General features: G+C 40.7%; 1 protein-coding gene across 5 annotated transcripts in view; it reads left to right on the plus strand.

Moving 5' to 3' along the window:
- Window positions 1-22708, plus strand: part of CELSR1 (cadherin EGF LAG seven-pass G-type receptor 1) — a 168077-nt gene that overhangs the window by 129548 nt on the left and 15821 nt on the right. For 3 of the 5 annotated variants that reach the window (XM_018068021.3, XM_018068018.3, XM_018068017.3), the window contains exons 14-25: window positions 430-550; window positions 1783-1966; window positions 2821-2922; window positions 4717-4811; window positions 5124-5333; window positions 7345-7528; window positions 10274-10417; window positions 11592-11793; window positions 12136-12303; window positions 14676-14802; window positions 15180-15380; window positions 20182-20356. In XM_018068021.3, the coding sequence (XP_017923510.1) occupies window positions 430-550; window positions 1783-1966; window positions 2821-2922; window positions 4717-4811; window positions 5124-5333; window positions 7345-7528; window positions 10274-10417; window positions 11592-11793; window positions 12136-12303; window positions 14676-14802; window positions 15180-15380; window positions 20182-20356 (1913 nt within the window). The remainder of the gene's footprint in view (window positions 1-429; window positions 551-1782; window positions 1967-2820; window positions 2923-4716; window positions 4812-5123; window positions 5334-7344; window positions 7529-10273; window positions 10418-11591; window positions 11794-12135; window positions 12304-14675; window positions 14803-15179; window positions 15381-20181; window positions 20357-22708) is intronic. The other 2 variants (XM_018068016.3, XM_018068019.3) reach the window with 1 other exon arrangement.

Below are 22708 nucleotides of genomic sequence, written 5' to 3' on the forward strand. Positions count from 1 at the left end.
GGTTGGCTGAAAGTAGTGGCTTTTCTTTATAAGGTGAGTTTGCAACCAGCTTTGCACCTGAGATGGTGTCCCTGTAGGCTGGACAAGAAGCCCTGCCACCCACAGCAGGGCTGGGGCAGGAATCTGTGGGGATGGGGAGTGGAATATAAAATGTTGGGCAGCTGTATCCCAGGGCAGTTTGTGGTGGTAGGTAAACCATGCACTTGTAAATATTTAGAGAAATGTTCCCTCTAGGGTTTCATAGCACTGATATTCTAAATTTTCTTGTATTGCAGTGTATATGCATTTATATATGTATTGATTGTTGGCTGAGATACATTAGTCTACATAAGCTGATGAAGTTGAGTGCAGATTTGGCCCTAAGTTCTTTTTTTTCATGTGTTTTAAAAGGAAACTTAAAATAACTTTCAATTTGATTTTCTTTTGTAGGATCGACCTGCCTTGTCCCAGAGGTTGGTGGGGAAATCCCATCTGTGGCCCATGTAATTGTGAGACCAGTAAAGGGTTTGATTCTGATTGCAATAAGACCAATGGAGAATGCCACTGCAAGGTAAGCAAAAGAAACCAGCCTTAAGTCAAAAGTTCTTTAGTTTAAAAAGTAACTGTATCGCTAATAACTACAGGTGAGTACCTGAGACAAAGTACACACAGTTGTGCTTTGTATCATATATATATATGTGTGTGTGTGTGTGTGTGTGCACTGTGGAGTTAATCATTACCCAAAACATTTTGCTGGCACCACCCTTCTCAAAATCATAGCGTGAAGCTCTTATCTTGTTTGTGTTTGGAAAACCGAACTGAGAGGATGAAAGCCTGGCTCTGATCTCTGAAGTGCAGCCCTGTTTATCGGGTGAGATCAGACAGGGGTGCAGAGGAGTGCCAGTGGTATTTTGTGTATCACAAGTGAGTAATAGTCATGAAACAGCTCGGGGCAGCTGGGTGAAGCTCCCCCCTGTGCAATGGCCAGCCAAAGGCCTAGCAGCTGGACAGAGGTAAAGAATACGAAAGGCACCACCTCTGACGAGTTTAAAGGGAATTTCCATGGGCAGTCAGGGACAGATGGGGGACATGGGAGTGGAGGCGCCTCTGTCGTGGAGGTTTTACAAAGGACTTCTCACAATAGGTTTTACAATAGTCTTGAATGACATCAGAGGAGCTGGGCCTGTGCAGACTAGTGGCTGTGAATCTAGCCCCCTGCTCCTGTCCAAAATGCCAGCAGGATACACGGCAACTGTTGCATTAGATGGAGTCAGTGGGGTGCCAGCTCCATGCTCTTGTGCAATCATGTAGTGCCTCAGATCAAAAGCATGTACAGATGCAATTTGAATATGTGATCATTGCTTCCTCTACACCCTCTACGTGAAACACAAATGGACAGTGCAAGAACCTTCCTTGCTGGCTTGTTCATGCCATATAGGAGTGGAATTGCAAAGCAGAGAAAACTGTAAATCCTTCAAGAATATGTTTAGCGGGCACTGGCAGCAAGTGCTCAAGAAATAACATGGGCCCTCTGCCCCCACTGCAAATGGCAGTGCAAACCTGGGGTCTCTATGACACAGGGCAGCCCCAGCACTCAGCTCTGCCTCTCTGGCTTACCTGGGCTAACACAGCACACTGCCCAGAGCTATTACATTTTCTGATAGTAGTAATGTCATTTCTATCTGTGCTTTACAAAATTAGCCCTTTTATGATGCACATACTGTTAGAGCAGGATTTCAGAAACGTTGGTAATTTGGAATGTACCAGTCAAATACCTTGTGTCTATCATTGTGCTTTTTCTAGGCAAATTACTACAGGCCCCAGAACAGTGACACCTGCTACCCCTGCGACTGCTTCCCGTCTGGCTCCCACACGCGTGCCTGTGACATGGAGACGGGACAGTGTCCTTGCAAACCTGGTGTCATAGGGCGTCAGTGCAACCGCTGCGACAACCCCTTTGCAGAAGTCACCGTGAGGGGCTGTGAAGGTACCTCCTGTCCAGCATGTGCTGCTGATCAGCTGGGCTGCAGCTGCAGGATCAGAGCTTCTGACAGTGGGCAAGTGGGGGGACACAACGGTGGCCGTGCAGCTGTATTGTGGGGTGCATGTGAACCCAGAAGGATGGCTTCAGCAGAGGCAATGGGAGCTGCAGCAGCCTAAGCATACACCCCTCCTCTTAATTCTGTGCCAGTGTGTCTCATGGGGGCTGGGGAAAAGCAAAAAAATTCTAATCTTTTTAATTTTCTTCAAATGGAAATATAGCAAGCTGGGACAGAGCAGGCAGTGAGCAAAACGTGGAGGGCAAAACACTAATACCAATTTGTCTTTAAACCTGAGTTCATCTGCCAGTGAGGTGCTGTATTGCTGAGCTGCAGATGAACAGGTGGGTGAGAGCCCTTGCACCTTCTGCCCACAGAGTGTGTGCCGTGCACCTCGTGCACTCTGCCTTTCTTCCCTGTCTTGCCCATCCTGCCTTTCCTCTCACCCACCCACTCACCCTCCTCCTGTGATCAGCACAAAGCTGCTGCAGCAGCCATCGCCACAGTGCGTGGGTGAAATGAAGGAGAAATGTTTTCCCACAACAAAGAAGCAAGCAGAGATAGACAGAGCCAAAATCCAGAGCCCCATAATCATCCTGAGCTCTCCTCTCCCTGTACATGTCTGCCCACTCTGCTGGATAAGGAGCAGCTGAGAGGTTACATCTTGGAAGGCACTGCAGAGGACAGGTATCCTGAAAGGGCTTAGGAATTACAGGAGGGTCCTTTAGATAGGTTGAAATATCTTCTTGTTGTGATTTTTGTCTTGTCAGAAAAATTGCATCATTTCTTTTTCTGCTTTCAGTAATTTATAATGGCTGTCCCAAAGCTTTCGAGGCTGGTATATGGTGGCCACAGACCAAGTTTGGCCAGCCAGCTGCTGTGCCATGTCCTAAAGGATCAGTGGGTAAGTTCCCTGGGTAATTCATTAACTACTTTATCTACATGCCTGTTTAAAGGCGGGGAAGAGAAAAAAATGTGTACATAAGGAATGGCATTAATTAATTTGGTCTAGAACTGCAGCACAGCTCATGCATATCATGAGCAGAAAAGTTTACCTAGCTGAAACCAAAGAATTGTTAAAATACATTTGGAACAAGAGCAATAAATAAATACAAAAGTGCAGCAAATAAACATGTACAAAAACCAGAAAATCTCTATTTTCCAAAAAGCACAGTCCAATGTTCTATTTTCTGTTTCTCAAGCAATTCTTGCACATGTAAGTTTTAGTTTATAGTGACTTGTAAATGTTCTTTTGCAATACAGCTCCTCTGGGCAAAGATAAAGTGTGGAAAATCACTTATGTGATGACTGCTTTACTAGCGTTGCAGGCTACTAAAGCTAAGAGTTACAAGAGAACTCATGTTTTTCCACCCAACATCTTTTCTCTAATTCATAAGTGAGATGCTGAAAAACAACCTTTTATAAAGCATGCGAGTTGTGTTGTTTTGTACAACAGGCAAATGACAACCTGCTTTTATATATATATTCCTAAAAACATGTATCAGATTTTTGAAAACAGAGTTTTCAATCTTTTCTGAAGGCTGTTCTGTGAAAAATGAAACCTCTATCTTGCTTCTGAGCCTGGTAACTCTCTGCTGTGAGTGCTTTTTAAGCTCAGTGAGTTATAAATAGCTATCTGACTGCCCCAAATATTACTGGGGGGAGGCCACTGCCTGTAGGTGTGCAGAAGATTTGTTGTCATGCAAGCTCATGTTCTGAAGATTTTAGGAGATAGAATTGATTTATTTTTTTTAAGGTGAAGAATATTTACATTGTTAAGCACTATAAAGTTGAATTAAAATAAGCTTTCTGTACTGTTCTTGTGGTTGACCTTGGTGTCTCTTCTAGAAAATAGGCTAGTGGGCAAGGCTATAGGAATTTATAGAAGTTGCACGTTTTAAGTAAATTTTACAGAACATTCAAAAAAAGTAAGCTTTATAATAATGAGTATTCAGACAAAGAACCTAAAGCTTAATTGTATTCACCTAATCATGGAATAGAAATAATATAATTAAATACAGTAAAAATAATTATATTTTGTATTTAGATATTGGTAATTAAATACCTTAGACACATGCAGTATGTTATGTGCTAATTAACTAGCACAAATGTAAATTTTGAATCTGTAACTTGCAATTCACGACGGATCCACAACCAAGAATCACATTTCAAAATTATTTGACAAGCAGTACAAAGTATAGTAGGCTACATTAAACAGTAAACTGCTCACAGTCCATTTACAAGTGGCAAAAAGGCAACTATGCCTGTTGGCTGAAGTGTTTAGCACATGCAGCATGTGGAGGTGCTGGCATGTGTTGACATGAGGACAGCATTTATCCAGAAGGTTTTCCTATACAGGCTATTGCACAGAAATCTGAGCAGGGATTGGTTTTCAAGAGTACTTAGGAAGTGCAGAGTCCTTCTCATATTTGGTATAAATAAATGAATTAATTTGAGAACATTAGGGCAATGAGGCTGAGAACTGAGTTGGCAGAGCTGGAAGCTTGCCTGACTTCTCTGAAGCCTGGGGAAAGTGTTTCATGAAGATTAGTAGTCTTTAACTTTTCTCTGACAGGGATCTCCAGTTTGGAAATTGAAATACATATGAAATCTGAAAACTTAGGATAGCTGAAATCTATGAGTATTTACCTAGCACAATTCAGAACATTATTTGCCATTGATGCTTTGTTTCCTGCAGGAAACGCCGTTCGCCATTGTAACATTGAGAAGGGCTGGTTGCCTCCTGAGCTTTTCAACTGCACCACCAACACTTTTGTGGATCTAAAAATCATGGTAAGCTGTGTTGTCTTTCCCGTCATTTTTTAAAAGATCTTCGGTTCGGACTCCAGTTTGATGTCACTGCACTCAATCTTTTGACTGAGTCTTTGAACCCCCTCCTTTTCCATCAGGACCCTTGCGCTTTACTGGCTTTCAGTTACATTTGCCCTTGAGTTTTGTTGCCAACCCTTTCTCAAGACAAACAAAATTTTGACCAAACAACTCCCATGTGCCAAAAATCTCTAAATTATGATTGTCTTTGTAACTAGAATGAAAAAAAAAAAGATACATCATTGGGTTTTTTCGTCCTTCCTGTCTTTGATTCAGAATGAGAAGTTACACCGCAATGAGACTAAGTTGGATGGGGACAAAACCATACGGATCGTGAGAGCGCTGCACAATGCCACCAAATACACACACAGCTTGTATGGCAACGACGTGAGAACATCTTACCAGATGATGATCCGAGTCCTCCAGTATGAGAGCCAGCAGCAAGGCTTTGACTTGGCAGCCACAAGAGATGTGGAATTCAATGAGGTAAGAGAGATACTGTATATTGTGCTGAGCCCTTACAGTTTGTCTTAAAAGATAGTTGGCAATGGATAATTAAATTTGTCTTTCACCAAGGTGCACCAAATATCATGTAATTGCTTAATCTGTTTCACAGATAAGCCAGTCTTCTCAATTTGGAATGGAAGGTTGGTTATTCATGTGTGTATGCACATGTATGTGTGTGTAATACAAATAAAATGGACAGAGCTCCTCTAATAAATACTATCATAGTAACAGCCAAAAGCAAAATTCCCCATATTAAAAAAAAATCAAGTTCATGTGTTATTCCTGACTAAAATAGTTTTGTGTACTATATTCAGTTTTATTGTAAAACGTGCCTAATGTGATCATGTTCATTTAAATGTGCAGTGAACTAAGTCTGAGCCAGTTACCGACTCTGAAGGTTTCCTCTAATTCAGTTTGAAAACACTTGAGTCATGAGTTGGTACACTGAAAGACATTCCATGTCATATTGATATTTTAAGGCACATACTAAAATCCATGCCAGAGAGCTTCTGCTGGCCAGAGCATTCACAAAAGGCCCAGTTATTACCAAAGACCTGCTAATACTAGTGAGCAGGTCACTGTTAACAGTACTCCATGAGGACCAGCTGGGTCAGGCAGACTTTGGGGTGAATTTGGAGACCTTGTGCAAGGCAAGCTTCACCAGAAGAGGATGTCACTGAGGAGATAGGAGCAGGAGGAAATGTGGCTGACAAAGTTCCTCTGTGTCTTGGGCTGTAGAGTCCACAGAGAGTGGAGAACTTCTGAAATGTTTTACATTTGAGATGCACCAGATTTTGAGATTTTGAGAGATTCTGTTTTTCCTTTCTTGTGGGCTGGGAAGTGGATGAATTCCCCCATTCAGATCTTGAGAAGGAACTTCGTTTTCAGCATATGTTGTTAAACAAAAATAAGAATAAGCAAAAAATAAATGGTTTGGAAACCTCGGTTTAATTTATTGTTCTCTGCATTTGGCACTGAAATTCATACAGATGATGTTTTCAAGAACTCCCTAAATATTTTAGGATAGGTCAGGAATTTGAAAACTAATGGATACAGCTCATGAGAAAAAGGAGGTAACAGCCTAGGCTGAAGGAGCACAGGGGGAAGAGGAATTTATTTTTTTATAGTCTCAAGTAGAAGCCTGAAAAATAGATAATAAAAAAACATAAATAATATTCACAAATATGGAGGAGGCCTGGTACCAAGTACTGCGTGTGTCTCCTGCATTCCTGGGAACCATGTCATGCTTCTCACCCTAGGTTAAGGTGTCATACTGGCAGTCTCTTTTAGCCTCATTCAGCCTGAGGGTCTCTTTGCATATTCTTCTAAAAAAGGGCAGAAGGGGGAGGTCCTCAGAAAGAACTTACTTTTTAATATCATTTGTAAGCAACATAAAAATGGGGAGACAGTAACATGATTTAAGTTTTCCTATGTATTTTCAAATTTGTCTGTGCAAGTTAATACTTTTGTAATTTTTCACCATGTAAGTTGTCTTTGTTATCCAGGAAACAACAAAGTGAAAGAAAAAATTAAAGAGAAAGTGATATTGCTATCTCTGGCTTTCTTTTGTTTTTCGGAAAAAAACGTTATTTTGATTTCTCTGGGGGAGTTCTTCAGTGTACCTACTAAAAGCTGTGCTTTTTGTGTTTCTTATCTCTCTGAGACAAAGAAAACATGGTTAGGTTTTCCTTCTGCATTTTCTTGCTAGATTTCCTGTCATTAAGGGGAAAGTAGGCAGTTCTCTTACAGCCTCCAGTTTTGGCTTACTTTGCTTATAAAAAGTTTGGGGGGATTTGTTTAAGTAACAAAAAAACCTGAGGGTGAGTAACTGGTGTGCATATTTTCATACGGCTGCAGTAAAACATGCCTGCATTAAAATATTTCACTATACACTCACCTAAGGTGGTAATGCCAATCAGTTTCAATATTCTTCACTTGAAACCCAGCACTTTGTTTGCTTCATAATTTAGGCTTGTACTTTATTTCTCAGAATATTATCAAAGTGGGCAGTGCTTTACTGGACCGCAGCAACAAGGAGCACTGGGAGCAAATTCAGCGAACGGAGGGTGGCACCGCTCACCTGCTCAGGCACTATGAGGAATATTTCAACAACGTGGCCCAGAACATGAAGAAAACCTACCTAAGACCTTTTGTAATTGTTGCCACTAATATGAGTGAGTATCTGTGCTGAAAACTGCCATTTTGTATTAGTTTTAAAAATGTGCTGAATAGAGATGCTAGTTATTTGTTTTAGTAGTAGCCACTGAGAAAAATCATTGCATTCATTTCAAGTCCATTGAGCCTTGATCCATATCTCTAAGTTGCCATGGGGGCCTCCTGGGAGATGCCTGCTCTATTTTCCCTCTGGGCCATATTCCTTCCATGCCCCATGTGGCATTTGTTGCAGTCGCAGTAGTGTAGAGATAGTAGGAAATACTAAGTTTGTATGTAAAGGGAATGCCTTTTGGGACCAAATAGTATAGTTGAATGTAGTAAATCCAAGTTTTTGAAAAAACCACACCGCCTCCACCTGAAGAATTACTGCAGAACAAAATAAACAACCCAACTATTGATCACATTGCATATTACTGATGTGATTAGCATAGGAATGGACTGCACAGGGAGGTAGTGGAGTCACCGTCCCTGGAGGTGCTCAAGAAATGGCTGGACATGGCACTTAGTGCTATGGTCTAATTGACAGTATGATGATCAGTCAAAGGATGGACTCGATCTTAGAGGTCTTTTCACGTGCCTTCCTAGCCTGGAACATATCCAAAAAGCCATCTTCTGTAGAAATTCCTGTGCTGAAAGGTATTTTCTTGGAATCACCCATCCAGGTGTTCAACTACCCTCCCAGTCTTGCAAAACCCATAATCAGAGCAAAATCCTTGGGATCCAAAATATCCAGAATGTGTCTAAACTGAGAAAGAAACATCAGGCATACCAAGACACCTTTGGCACCTTTCACAGGGAATGTCTCCTCTGAGAGGCAAATAGCATTTCCTCCACTTGTAGAACTGTAATATATTCCATAGGTGTCCCTGCTGTACATGTGTGAGTGAAGCACAACAACCATAGCTGGTCAGCCTCTTCTCTATTTAATTTTCTTCCTGGGTACCAACAATCTGAGCTGATCAGGTGTTGGTGATAGTCCTGCTTTGAGCAGGAGGTGAGATAGAGCTGGGTGACCTTCAGAGGTTGCTCCCAAGCAGCATTGCTCCATGGTTTTTCTTTCAGAGGTGCTCTAAACTATTATCAACCTGAACTCATATTTAGCTTTTCAAGCTGTTGCTTTTATTTCAGACCTGAAGAAGGGCTTATGTGCCCAAAAGTTTGTCTTATTTTCCCAGCTACACCCATTGCCTACAAACCTTGTCCTGAGAATGCTTCATGTTCCACAGTCACAGCAGCATAAAACCAAAGGCACAAGACAGTCAAGCTACAAAAGTTGTAACGTCCTGCGTCAACTTTGGGGGGGACAGCCAAACTAAACCAAACTGAAACCAAACTGAAACATTTTGATTTCTGCTTAATAAACCAAAACTGAAATACATTTTGATTCGGGACTATAAGAATCAAAATATTTTTATCTTCACGCTCAGAAAAAAAAAGTATGCTCAGCATTTTAACCCACTTGAACTGAGATGAAAACAAACCCCAGAATTTCTTGCAGGCTGTAAATCATGATTTTTTAATTGACCAGCTCTTTCTGTGTAAAAAGGTGTGAGCTTGGGAGGGGTGAGGCAACTCTGGCCTGAAAGGGGTCTGTTTTCTTTCGGACAGTTTTTCCAGGTGAACATGGTGTTAATAGAGTTTCCTAATGTCTCATCTGGGAGTTATTTAGAGACTGGTAAAGGAATGGGAATTTGCAGATCTTAACTTGGATATTTCTTCATACAGAAACTTGCAGTGGATCACAGCTTTTGGTGTAAGGTTACCCCCAGGACTTGCAGCTTTTCACTTTCATTAGAACATGTAAATTGGCACTCAGTGACTTCTCTTAAATGGGAAAGTTAAAGCCAACTCAGCTGCTTTTAAATATTTTGGCAGTTAGACAACAGGCAGAGATGATGAGGTGAGCTAGGAAGAAACTGCTGGTGTGAGGGAAGGAGAACTGGAGGACTAAGGAGTAATCCCAGGTAAAGTACAGGTTATTTTCTTTGCTTAGCTGACTTTACACTATAACAGATGTAGAAGAAGTGTGCTTTTGAAGCAGCAGGTTTAGTCTTCCTATTAAGAAGCAAGTCTAATATTGGAACATGCAGCACACACTGGAGCAAGCCAGCAGCACACGGAGAAGCTCTGTGGAGCAGGAGCATGCACTGAACAGCAGCCAGGAAAAGGCCCTTGTGAAAGCACAAAGTCAGCTGCTGCTGGAGAAGTACCAGCTAAGTGATCTAGCTAGAGACGGATATTAGGAAAAATTTCTTCACTGAAAGGGTGGTCAGCCATTGAAACAGGCTGCCCAGAGAATTCACCATCCCTGGAGGTATCTAAAAGACATGTAGATCTGGCCCTCAGGGACATGGTTTAGTGCTGAACTTGCCAGTGCTGGGTTAACAGCTGGACTCCATGATCTTAGAGGTCTTTTCCAACCTAAGCAATTCTATGATTCTTTATTTCCAGTGCTTGCAGTAGTGTTCTTCTAGTATGAGATACTGTCTTGTGAATTCCTTTCCACTGTGAAATACATGTATAATTTGATAAATGTAACATAGTGCTGACACATAAGCTTTTAGTTGTCATATAAGGTATTAATTGAAAGAAATTAAATTTTACTTTGTATTTTGGAGTTAAATTTCTTATCTGCATTGTGCAGATATTTTGACCTTTTAATCATGTTTCATTGTGTTGCAATATCATTCATATTTGAAAGCATTGTAGTTAATTTTATGGGAAACTTTTCCTCCCCCCCACAGTTATTGCTGTTGACATCTTTGACAAGTCAAATTTCACGGGAGCTAGAATACCACGATTTCATGAGATTAAAGAAGATTACCCAAAAGATCTGGAGTCATCTGTTGTCTTCCCTGATACTTTGTTCAGACCTTCAGACAGGAAAGGTAAAACTCTTCTGCTGCCATTTGGAGAGCAATTATAACTAGTTCCCAAAGAGCATGATTTATCCTCACAAAGCAGAGTGGTACTGGGGTGAGAGCAGGGTGACCGTCTGCACAAGCAAACATTATTTAGGGATGGAGCAGCTGTGCATACTTGTGAGGCATTTTGCTTGCCGGCAGCAATGGGAGCATGGGGGGCTGTGTAACTGGCTGTACCTGTCTGTCAGGTCTCGCATGCAGCCCCTCCAACAGCCCTGTCAAAGTGGGAGAAATGCTCTGCCTCTGTTCCCACCAGGATAGGATGGGATGGCTGCCCAGAGCCTGTAGGCCCACAGCTGCCTTCCTCCAGTCACTGCAGAGATGGAGGGAGGTGGTGTGAGAGATGGAGAATCCAAATCTGGGAGCAGAGACATTATCAGAACTAGACAACAAATCAGAGTCTTAAGCTGGCTGATTAGGGAAAATATGTGGGGAAGTACCTGCTTCCCAGTGTCTCTGGAGTACCTTGATATTGCTGAGAAGCACCACAAGTTTCCTTGGGCAAGAAAAGAGAGAGAGAGTAACTCAAAGTGCAATACACATACTATGTCTGAATATCCTCTGCGTGGGGAAATAGTAACACTTGTGAAAATAATACACGCTAAGCTCATACAGCTTTATGACTTTTTGTTCATAAACAGGGCATCTGTTTATATGACTTGTATCTTTTCTGTAAGAAAAAAGGAAATGTGACTTTTAAAAGACACTGTCAAAACTTAAAGCTCATTATATGACAGAATTAGCAGGGAGAAATCCTATGTGACTAGTTGGTGTGTTCATAACACTGGTTCTACCATATATAAAGGTACATGCAATTTAATAGCATGCATATTGTTTTAATGTTCTCCTTAAGTTATGCATGGGGTATTTATACACTTATGAATCTCTTAGCTTAGAAATTGCTTATTTTCTAGCTAGACTAAATGGTTTTTCGTGGTTCAGTGGTTGATTATCAGCTATATAACTATGAAATGTGCTAAAATTTTATTAAAAATGTCAAATATAACATTAAGAGCACGCTGAGCCTAGAGTTATAACAACAGTAACATCTCTGTATCTTTACAAAGCAAAATTACCAGTTTAAATGGTAGCTCTGAAGCTGTGTGAAAAGAATTTAATATTTGTGTTAATTCCGTAGCAGTGCCTACAATGAAGCCTTCAAATCAAAAAATATCCTCTAAGTTAAGCAGTGGTGCGTTCAACCCTGAAAGTGCTTTTGCAAAGAGAAAGAAGCGACATCCAGAGGACTCAACACATCATACTGTTGCCATGGTCGTTATATACCGATCCCTGGGGCACCTCCTGCCTGAAAACTATGATCCTGACCGAAGGAGCTTGAGGTAAACTTCAGACCTGTTTGTGAATTGTACAGATCTCTTCTTCTACTTCCTCTGAGTGTGTGGAGGAGACAGAGCTGCTTTTATACTGACCGTCATGTCAGTATAATGTCATCAGTGCTGCAGTTGTCACCGCAGTACTGTCTCTTGTCCTCTTCTGGCACACTGTAGGAGAATAACCATGTCAGAAGTGCCAGCAGCTTTTGGTCTGTGTGGAAGGCTGATGGTGCATCTACTTTTCTTTCTGAGTGGAAGTGACTGGAAACCTTTTATTTGGAGAACCTGGCGAGTCAGCGCTTTGCATTTTCATGTTTCAATCACTGTGCAATTTTTCTCCTTGTGCAGATTGCCAAATCGCCCAATTATTAACACACCTGTGGTGAGCACAGCCATTCACAGTGACGGGGAGTTTCCTCCCAATCTGGTGGAAAAGCCCATCATAGTGGAGTACACCATGCTGGAAACAGAGGAGAGAACAAAGCCTGTCTGTGTCTTCTGGAATCATTCCATCACGTATGTCTTCTGCTTACTTTAGAGCTATGAGTGACAACTGTCTCAGTAGCAGAGAAGCCCTATCTAGGAAGATAATTCTGGAGGAAAACACTTTTTGGTCTGTTTATTCAACTGGCAACTGTTTTCTGGTGAAATAGAGCCATGTATTTCCCACCAACCTGAGAAAAATGAAAATAATTATCCTCAAACAAAGGATTAACCATGCAGTTTCTAACAAACACAATGCTGTCGTGACTTTCTGCAGGGTTCAGTTTCACCCAGCAATAATAAATCTCACAATTTCCTTGTATTTGCGCATGCTTTTTGCTCACAGACGTATATGTGGACAGGCATAGTCTGACTCCAGTGTTTGCATTTGTGGCTTGTCTGAGGTCTTTAAATCAAGATCTCCAGGAGATGATTCAGCTCTTACGTGGACTGAATCTTCTCCTGTTACATTCCAATGACTATGGACAGAGCATATGGCAAACAGGCACTCTCCTTGATGCCTCAGCCAGGGGCAGTGCAAAAAATTACAAAACTAAATCTTCATGTTGGTAAAAAGGAGGACTGAGATTTTGCAGATAAAATTATATGAGTAAAGATTATAAATTTCTGAATCTCAAATGTTTGTATCAAAAGTCAATGCAAAGACAGTTGCACTGATAAGAAGCAACTTTTCATTTCATCAGCTATTGAGGATTTACTTTAATTTGTTTTCGTGAAAAATTGGAGGGAGAGGAAATACCTTCTTTGGGACCTCTGACCTCTTCCAGTTGATGGGAAGCAATTGTAATACATAAGCAGAATATAAGGAGAGAGTACTTGACTCTCTAGGAGGCAAGTGTTAGGAAGAAGATGAAATACTCTGAAAATGGCTCATTTAAGTCTTTTGTATTGAGTGAAGTTCAAGATAAAGACATATTTTTCTTGAAAATGAGAAAAATTATAACTATAGCAGTGTGTGCTGATGTTTTGTTGGGTTTATGGCATTGTGGAAACAGCACAGTCCTATTGGAGATATTTTAGGAGCGTGGATAAAAGAAAAGGAAATGTGTTGAGAGGTAACCATGTGATCTGCATGTTATGCTTGCACAATATTGTTACTGTTACATATATATTGCAATTTCCAGCTACGAACTCAGGTATTTAGTGAGAAGATGACATGGTCTGCCCAGGGTAAGGGGAGTAGCTTGTTACTTGTTTCCTAGTAACCCAAAAACTATGGAAAAATCCATTACAAGGCAATATCCTGTGCTGGAAATAAAAGCGCGAACTAACCTAGGTCAAAGGCTTCAGGAGATTATGTCATTGAAAGGATCGAAGAGGCAACACAAATCTCTTGTATTTGCAATAATAAACTACTCCATTTGCCTGCGTGTGAAGTAGGCAAATGTATTTGCTTGTATACACAGATGATTCTGTCGATTATGAGGGAATGGCAAGTCCTTTTTCATGAATTTTTAAACATTGGATGGGCTTGAATAACTCATTAGCTCTAAAGTGATTCATCTGTTAGCTATTTGCTGGCAACATCAATGGCATTGTTATCTGTGTTACGTCTTCCTACAGCCACAGTTGAAAAGCAGCTCTTACTCTGCATGTAATGAAAGAGATTTTAGAAAGCGAGTACTTTCCAAGAGAAAGTGATATTAAAATTGTGTAACAAATACTTTATTGCTGAATGAAAAAGAGGTCCTGTCTGATCTAATTAAAAGCTTTTTCAGTAACTACAAGAGTATTTTTATTACTCATTAACTTCAAAATAGAATAATTAATATTGATATAAAATAATTTACAAAGTCACTTGGAGTTAACCAAAACTGCACAGGGAAGAATTGTTGACACAAGAGAGCTCTTTATATGAAGTATTATTTATTAGAAAAAGTTTTAACCTTTTCTTGTCTACTTTTCAGAGGAACACTATAACGATATCATATTACTGCTGAAATATATTTCACATAAGAGCTGTGCAAACAGTGTCTAGATCTGGGAAGTAGAGATGGTTCAAAAACATGTATCTCTCTGTGGTTTTAGTACTTCTACCTTTGTTACAACCATTTTTTTCTGTGCAATCTCCTCCCCATATTACTTGTGCGGTCACTGATCCAAAAGCAAATTTTTACAATTTTTTTCCTTTTAAAGTCAAACCAGGTTGTTCTAAAACCACAAAATTTGGCCATGAATGCCAGCTGTCTTATCAGAAACTACTTCAACTGAAAATATTTTAAGTTGATTATACTCTTTCAGGCAGGTGACAGGTATAAATATTTCTGTCTTGGTACTTACAGTCCTGTCTGGTTGCATAGCTGAAGCTCCCACAGAGAGCAGTAGCAGCAGGAGGCAAGGGGAGATCAGAGGATGGCTCTCAGAAATATTTTTTTTCCCCATAGGATTGGCGGGACAGGTGCCTGGTCCTCCAGAGGATGTGAGCTGTTTTCCAGAAACCAGAGCCATATCGCTTGCCAGTGCAACCATATAACCAGCTTTGCTGTCCTGATGGACATTTCCAAACGAGAGGTGGGTGAAATCATACTCAGGATTTTTGAGGCTTTTGGTTTGCAAGGGCTTTCATTCAGAGCTTGAGCTTTGAGGGTGACTCAGACAATTGTCAGCAGATCCATCCCATGCGGTGTGTCAGGAGTGTGTTTGCCTGTCCCTGACAGCACCTGCCATTGAATCTGCTGAAAGGAACTTCCCACCTGGTCAGTGCTGCCCATACACACTCCACATGTTGAGTGACTAAAGAGGTGGCATCACCCACTCCTTTTGGTCCTAAAGTAAATCTATACGTTGGCTCAGTAGTAATGAAAACACTGACATTCCAAGTAGTAGATTTGATTGGAGAAAAAGGAAGGAAAAACTCCAAGAGAGCCTATCAATCTGTCTTTCTACAGAATGGAGAGGTGCTTCCTCTGAAGATCGTCACTTACACAACTGTATCCATCTCGCTGGCGGCTTTGCTGATCACCTTCATTCTGCTGGTCCTGATCCGCACACTACGTTCCAATTTGCACAGTATCCACAAAAACCTGGTGGCTGCCCTTTTCTTCTCTGAGCTTGTCTTTCTTATTGGTATCAACCAGACTGAGAACCCGGTAAGAGTTACTCTGTGCTTATTGCTAGAGTTGTTGTCAAGTTTTAAATTGCAACTTTTACCTGCTCCCATCTGTTTCACTTTCTTTTCTTTTTCACTCTCTTTGGCTTCAACAGTAATTTGAAAAAAATCAGATTTTTAATCTATTCATGTGTGGTTTGTGTGATTAATAGCAATGGCAGGCGATAGGACTGTATCTTATTTTCAGAGAATACATGACAGCAGCCCTGTTGAAGGCTTATCCTAGGAACTGAACCCTGAATACTGATTTCTTCCTTCCTTTCTGTCAGTGTGTTTTCTGTCTCACTTTGTTCAGTAGGAGGCTCTCCAGTTTCTCCCACCACAGGTACCTTACTAGCCCAAATGGCTTTTGGTGTTGACTGGTAGGTTGACAACTATGTGTTGCTGGGCAGGTGCCAATATGCATGTTGCACACCCAATGGCTGTTCTGGAGAAGCCACTTGCCAGGCATGGGACAGCTTGCTACATCCAAGATTCAGTAGGAAACCTGTCGCTTCGCTTTGTGCCTTCCAGCCACAGTAATTATTGGCTTCAACCCATCATATCTGTTGACAAAGCTTAGTGCAGGCACCTCCAGCTTTGTGCATGTCAAGAAAGACAAGATATGAATGGACTGAGATATATACACTATACATGAAATGTGTATGTTCTGTACTTGGCACCTGATTGCTATCTCAACCATATGGCATTTTACATGGTATTGCTGCTAATTCTTAGTAACATCCATCCCAAAAGTCATGGCTGCCATGCAGACAGGTAGGAGACAAACAGGCAAAGGTTCCAGCACTGCAGTCACCTGTACCAAACAGGCAGTATGCAGATGGGGGGTGACATACAATGAAAACATGTCCATAACAGATAGGAAGAATATTCAAAATGTTAACTGTAGGGATGATCTGAACACTGTGAAGAAAATTTGTCATATAGAAATCCACTACTGTACATGTTTCAATCTAAATTTTGAGAGGGAAATACAATCTTGAGATGAAAACAAACAAAATCTTGCTGATTCCACATTGTCCAAACAGCAGAAATGGGAGAATATACCTGCATTCAATGAATATCATCATCACCATCATGGTAAAGACACCACGGTGCCTGACAACACAGTTTCACTTGCTGTATAACTTAATCCTAAAGTGTCACTCTGGCTTCTAATATCCATTTGAGTTATAACACACATTTTAGAAAGTATCTGACCTTGACTAATTTCAGCTTCCAGTAACTGAGTGCTGACAAGACCTTTTCCTAGTAAATTTATGAACACTTCTAAAAATTGTCTTGCCAGGAAGCCTCTGTTTAATAGTATTTCTTCTGGAAAACTATATAAAATTAAGATGCTTAATTTCTTCAATCTCAAAGATTCAGGTTACTCTGTTGCTTTTTTTTCTGGGCTTCTTCTCCCACTTTAGCTTTTGAAAAATTGCGAATGCAAAACTGGATGAAGCTTTCCAGCTGGTTTTGTTACTTCTAGTCCCATATTCCAATATTCCCCTATACCAGGAGCTCAGGTCCCTTATCTGCTGCTATGGGGAGATCTTCTGCAGTGAGCTGCCCTCTGGGATATGGTCTTATATCATGTGAGAACTCGTGTTGTCTTTGTTTTAATATATGCGAGTTTGCATATTAAAATAACTTTGTTCAAAGGAGCTCACCTTGCCAATTGATCCACAGCACTTCATGTAACTTGACCTTCCCCATGCCTTGCTGAGCACACCACTCATTTTTCACTGCATTTCACTAGCAAGGAGGTTATACTCTTTCAGTTCTCCGACATGAATACCAAGGGGTCAGGGACCAAGCCCACATCCCTACAGAATTTTGCCAGAAATTATGCAGTAAGTGATGGCTCCTCATTTCCAGATTTCTTTCACAGTATCATGAGGCACCAAGCAAAGGTTTATAAAAGTAGTAAAACAGTTCATTACATCAATACCATAAATCCTAATGACTGTACTTTGTGAGATTGTTCTCTTTTGATCCTTCTCATTTTCCTGCTTTGGGGCTCATGAAGTGATCATGTCCTGTACTGTTACCAGGACTCAGTGAAACACCCCAAACTTTTAACCCACTTACAAAGACCTTTAAGTTACAGCAGAAAGCTGCTCCTTACAGCCTACCCAGTCAATTTGAGAAAGTAGGAGGGCTGTAAGCCATGTCTGCTTGAGACAATTATTCATCTGTCTGTATGGAATGAGAGTTGTCTAACGAGTCATGCACTGTTGAACATAAAGAGGTAAAGAATGCTGGAGCACAAATAATGCCGTACTGCTTGGCACCCAGCCTGATTTTTATGGGTTTCTGTAAATTAACAGTCACATTTCTGGGCGAGGTTTTAATCTTTCCCTGGACTATTGATAGAAAGTGATTTATTTGCTTTCTTTTTTCTTACCTGGAAAAGGTAATGTTCAGGGCAGCACTCTACTAATGTGCATGTGAGAGTAGGAACAAAAAAAGCACTGCTTACACAGAGGGAAGAAAGATGGTTTATTTGGTGAGCTACATTTTCAATAACACTTGGTGTTATAATAAAGCTGATGCATTAAGTGAATCCAGAAAGTTGGTGGTCTTTGTATGATTCTTTTGCCCAGCAAAGTTAAACAGGGAAACGTACATTTCTGAGCATTATACCATGAAAAACTACTAAAAAGTTATGTCAAAGTCTGAAAGCAGGGTCAGTGCTGCACAGGAACAGAAGGTTCCAAAACACAATGTAAAACTTCTTAAACAAAAATTGAAAGGTTGCACAGAGTGCTCTTAATTCAAGCTTATCAACAGATCCTTGGCAATATCCTTTGCTTTGCTGCTGAAAGAAGAAAGTTAATTGCGAGATTTCAATTCAGGTGTTGTATGCTTGTGGTCATTCCTGTTTTCACCCATCAAACTGTTAAGTTGGGAGAGAAAACTGGTTAGCAGATATTACAGAAATGCAAGTCTTTGAAGGTCAGAGGTTTCAAGGTGGCTATTTGATCACAAAGATGAGTTCAGCTACCAGTTTGCCCACTGTAACTGTTACTCCTAGTTGCACTGAGGACCTGGTCTCTTTGGTTTCAGCAGGTCCTTTATTTTTGCTGTTCTCAGCCTGGCAGAGCTTAGTGGTGCACTTTGTGCTACTGATGTAGGATAAGAAAACAAGACCAAACCTAGGACTGGAAGTTCCAGGTCCTTGTGTTCATAGCTCAAGACGTGAGCTACCCAGCCAGCACTACCTTGTTTTCTCTTTGTCCTCATGGCTTCTGTGCTTGACTGCAAGTAGCGCAACCTCAAACAGAGGGTAGAGCCGAGCATTTCGGGACCCAGGTTATCCTACAGCCTGGTGGTTAGGGTGGTTTTCTGTGGTGAATGAGAAGAGGGTTAACTCCCCTGCTCAAGCCAGGTAGAGCCTAGAAGCCACTCTCCCACTTTGTAGTCAAATATTCTGATTTTGATATTAGGTGAAAGATAGGTCTGCAAGATAGGTGGTGATCTACTTCTGGCTGCATCTTTTAGTCTGGTGATAATGGCCAGGCATCCTCCATGACTTGTTGAAGTATAGGTGTGCAAGGTCTGCAGGGTTCATCAGTGAAGGGCAGAGCTGCAAGGACAAAAGCAATGGCCACTGCCTTACCCCATGGATGCATCCCTGCTTTTGCTTCTCAATATTTTTTTTTTTAAAAGAGTCCCAGAAGAGGAGATGTAGATGGAAGAGATTTTTTCAGACCTGTGACACAGACACATAGGGGCAAAACAGCCTGCTGATCTTATGCTGGATTATAAGGTCCTGTCGAATTTTGCCTATTTGTGACATTTCATTTCACTGATGAGAAATTTCCTCAAAGAAAGGATGGATTTCTTCTACAGATCGTCCATCCATTACTCACGTTCAGAACATTCACTTTTCCTTGCCTGAAGCTTCATGGATTTCTGTCCCCAGAACTAAAGTTTTCCTGAGAAAGAAAGACTTTCTCAGGGACAGGTCCTAAACTGAAAGCCCAAGATCTTCTCACACCTTCTCTCCACCTCTGCCAAACAAAAGAAGACTTGCTTTGTACTTTTTGATCTACTAATAAAACAAAAAACATAGTCTACTTTAAAACAAAACAAAACTGTACCAAAATAGCATACTTCCTTGGACAGAGATCTTTCTCTCTTGAAGGGATGTAGTATGAGAAAAACCCATAGAATGGCCCTTGATATGGCAGTGGGAGACACTGAGTCAGTGCAGGGCTGAGGGTGGCTGTTCTCAGAAGTAATTTATTAATTTAACATTGAGACTGGTTTAGCTGATGCAGTTAAACATGCCATGGTTGAATTCGCTGTAGTGGCATTGTGCAGGTGAGACTCCTACACCAGGCAGGGCAGAGGGTCTGCAGCCTCCAGAGGAGCATCCTCACCTCATACTCTGCACCAGAAGAAAGAGCCAGGAGCTCTCCCAGCCCTGCCTGTCCTGCAAGCAGAAGGAATCCTGTCAGAGTGGCTCAAATCTTCACCTTTGCAGCACTCATGCACAGTGAAATTAGCCACAGAATATGGAGAGCAAGTGCAGTAACTGAAAGTGTGTTGGGTTGATAGGTTGAAGCTGAACCAGTCTCAGGTGACATAATTTATTTACTTAAAAAAAAAAATGTTTCACAGTATGAATAGCTTTTCTTAAACTCTGAAAAACATAATTAATGGCAGTATATTTGTTCTGCCAGAATCTTTTTATTACACTTGCCATTAGCTGCACAGGGGAACCGGTGACTCACCAGGTTGTGATTCAAAAGAGCAACTCTAATTTCCCTGCCCTTTCCCTTCTACAGTTCGTGTGTACCGTGATTGCCATCCTCCTGCACTATTTCTACATGAGCACCTTTGCATGGATGTTTGTGGAGCAGCTTCACATCTACCGGATGCTGACTGAAGTGAGGAACATCAACTTCGGGCACATGCGGTTCTACTACGTAGTTGGTTGGGGCATTCCTGCCATCATAACAGGTACCCTTAACCATGCTAAAAAACAGCTTTGTTTCCCTGCCATCTTTACAGGATAAACCCAGGGAAGTTACTCCATCCAAGACAGTTATGGGTGTTTGTCTGAATCAGTGCAACAAGAAGTCATGTCTAGCAGAAGTAAGCCTGAATTTGGCAGATCTGTGTACCAAATGTCTGTTGCCCCAGTTGAAATGATACTGATGGTTATGCAGTAACAAAAACATATATGCACCCTGGTTACATCAGGACTTGATAACAATACTTAGAAATAATGCTATTTTTATTCTAACAACTTGCCAGTAGCTTTCAGCAATTTTTCTTCCCTATGCTGGTAACTTCAGATGCGGACACGTGGTTTCTCAGGGAGGTAACTGAAGTGGCTTCAGAAGCAATGCTGTCCACAGGACATTACTGCCCATCAGTGGACATTCCCACTGCCTACCCTCAAACAGCAGTAAATGCTCCCTGAAGGAATTTCAGCGGTTCCATTTTATTTGGCATAAAAACAAGCTGGGAATACTCAAGCAGCCTTTTACACCATTTCAGACACAAAGGCTATAAGTTCCAGTTGAGGAAAAGTAATGAAAAACTGGAGGCAGAATTTTTCAAACCGATCCAGGGTGATCCACAGGAGCACATCCGTCTCCGCCTTCACCATGCCTATTTTTGCCATCAGACATTTCCAGTGCTACCCCAAGCACACGGTGTTGTGTTAATTCAGGAAGACAGCTCCTCAGGAAGTGTGCTTCATGGAACAGTTGGAGTGGGTTTTTTTGGTTCAGCTATTTCATTATGTATCTGTTGCCATATGGGAAATTGGATCACAGGCAGACAGTCAACTTTTATCCAATTACTTTTAGTTTTACGGATAATAACATACTGTCAGCAATGGCAGAGGTTTAGATGTCTTTGAAATCAAACAAATAACTATCAGTCGTATACACTTGCAAAAATATTGTGGAACAAGTTAGACTTAAAAATACATATTAGGGGTTTTTTTTCTGTGTGATTTAAGGAAGTGTAATACCAAAACACAGCGTAGGCTGGTACAGGTTAATTCTCTCTCCAGAGAGCTGGTAAGTTTTTCCATCTCTTCCTATGCCTAAGTAATTTCTACTTTTATCAATTTATCTGAAAAACAGTAGAAAGCACAACCCAGAAGGCTCCACCAGTCTAGACGTATCCCAAACATTTTAAATAGGAATTGTCCTTGAACTTCTGAAACATTTCAGACCTATGTGACTTTCATCAGTACATACAGGACTACTGCAGTATATTCTGAAACACTGAAGTGTAATCAGATATTGTGCAGCATCATTTCTGGTGGAAAAGAAGAATCATTAAGTAACAAAAACTATTTGCATTTCAGAACACGTAGCCCTTCAGAAGAATTTTGTCAGAAGGATTTTCTGTTTCAGGTTTTGTTTCTGTCCTGAAATTTAAATTAATTCAGAACTTCTCAACAACAGTCTTATGCAATCTAAATATCACAAGCATACCATTTTTACATTTTTCTACTTAGATATTGCTCTCTGTGATATAGAACTATTTTGCACTTTGAAAAATATGAGTTATGATTCCAGGTTGTGTCCTGTAATTTAATCTCTGAATCTACTGAATTTGCAGTTCCATTTAAATGAAAAGTCAGATCCCTGTTACTGAGGAAGTCAGAGGATTTTCTGAAATGAAGGATAAAGAGAATACTAAGCCTTTAATTTGTCCTTCCAGGCTTATAAATCATCTGAAGAGAAAATTATTTCATCATAAATAGCACAATGTGGGATTTCTTGCCTCTGGATAACTTTGTTACTGTACCTATTTTAAATAAGCTTCTTTATAAATTTTAATTTCTAAACAGTAAAAAGGTTCCAGCTTCATAACACAAATCTTAAACATGATTTAAATTACTTTATGAGAGAAGGATTGTATATTTTCCTTAATAGTGGAATAGTCTAGATATGTGAAGGAATTTTAGTCTTGGGACATGCAGAGGACTTTTTTGCTGTATTTGAAAGGTAAATACCATTTCATCTTTATTATCTGTTTTGTTTATTTATTTTTTTCTGGTTTTTATGCTCAAACCTACATTCATTTTGAGCTGGGACATAGTGGTCCTATGGCATCTGTGATGGGAACAGGCTCCTTGCAGAAGGGAACTTTGACCTTTAAAGGAGGGTAAAACTTAGTAAAATCTTTACATAGGGAACACTCCAACAGGGAAGAACCACATTTAATCACAGCATTGAAATGCAAATTGCCATGAACGAAAGTAGAATGGAAGTTGGGAGAAAACTTACAGCCATCAAAAGAGTGTGGATCTGGAATATTCCTCCATGGGGAGCAATACTGGAACAT

This window comes from Manacus vitellinus, unplaced genomic scaffold, assembly GCF_001715985.3.
Source record: "Manacus vitellinus isolate BGI_N305 unplaced genomic scaffold, ASM171598v3 scaffold_13_pilon, whole genome shotgun sequence".
Taxonomy (NCBI): Eukaryota; Metazoa; Chordata; class Aves; order Passeriformes; family Pipridae; genus Manacus; species Manacus vitellinus.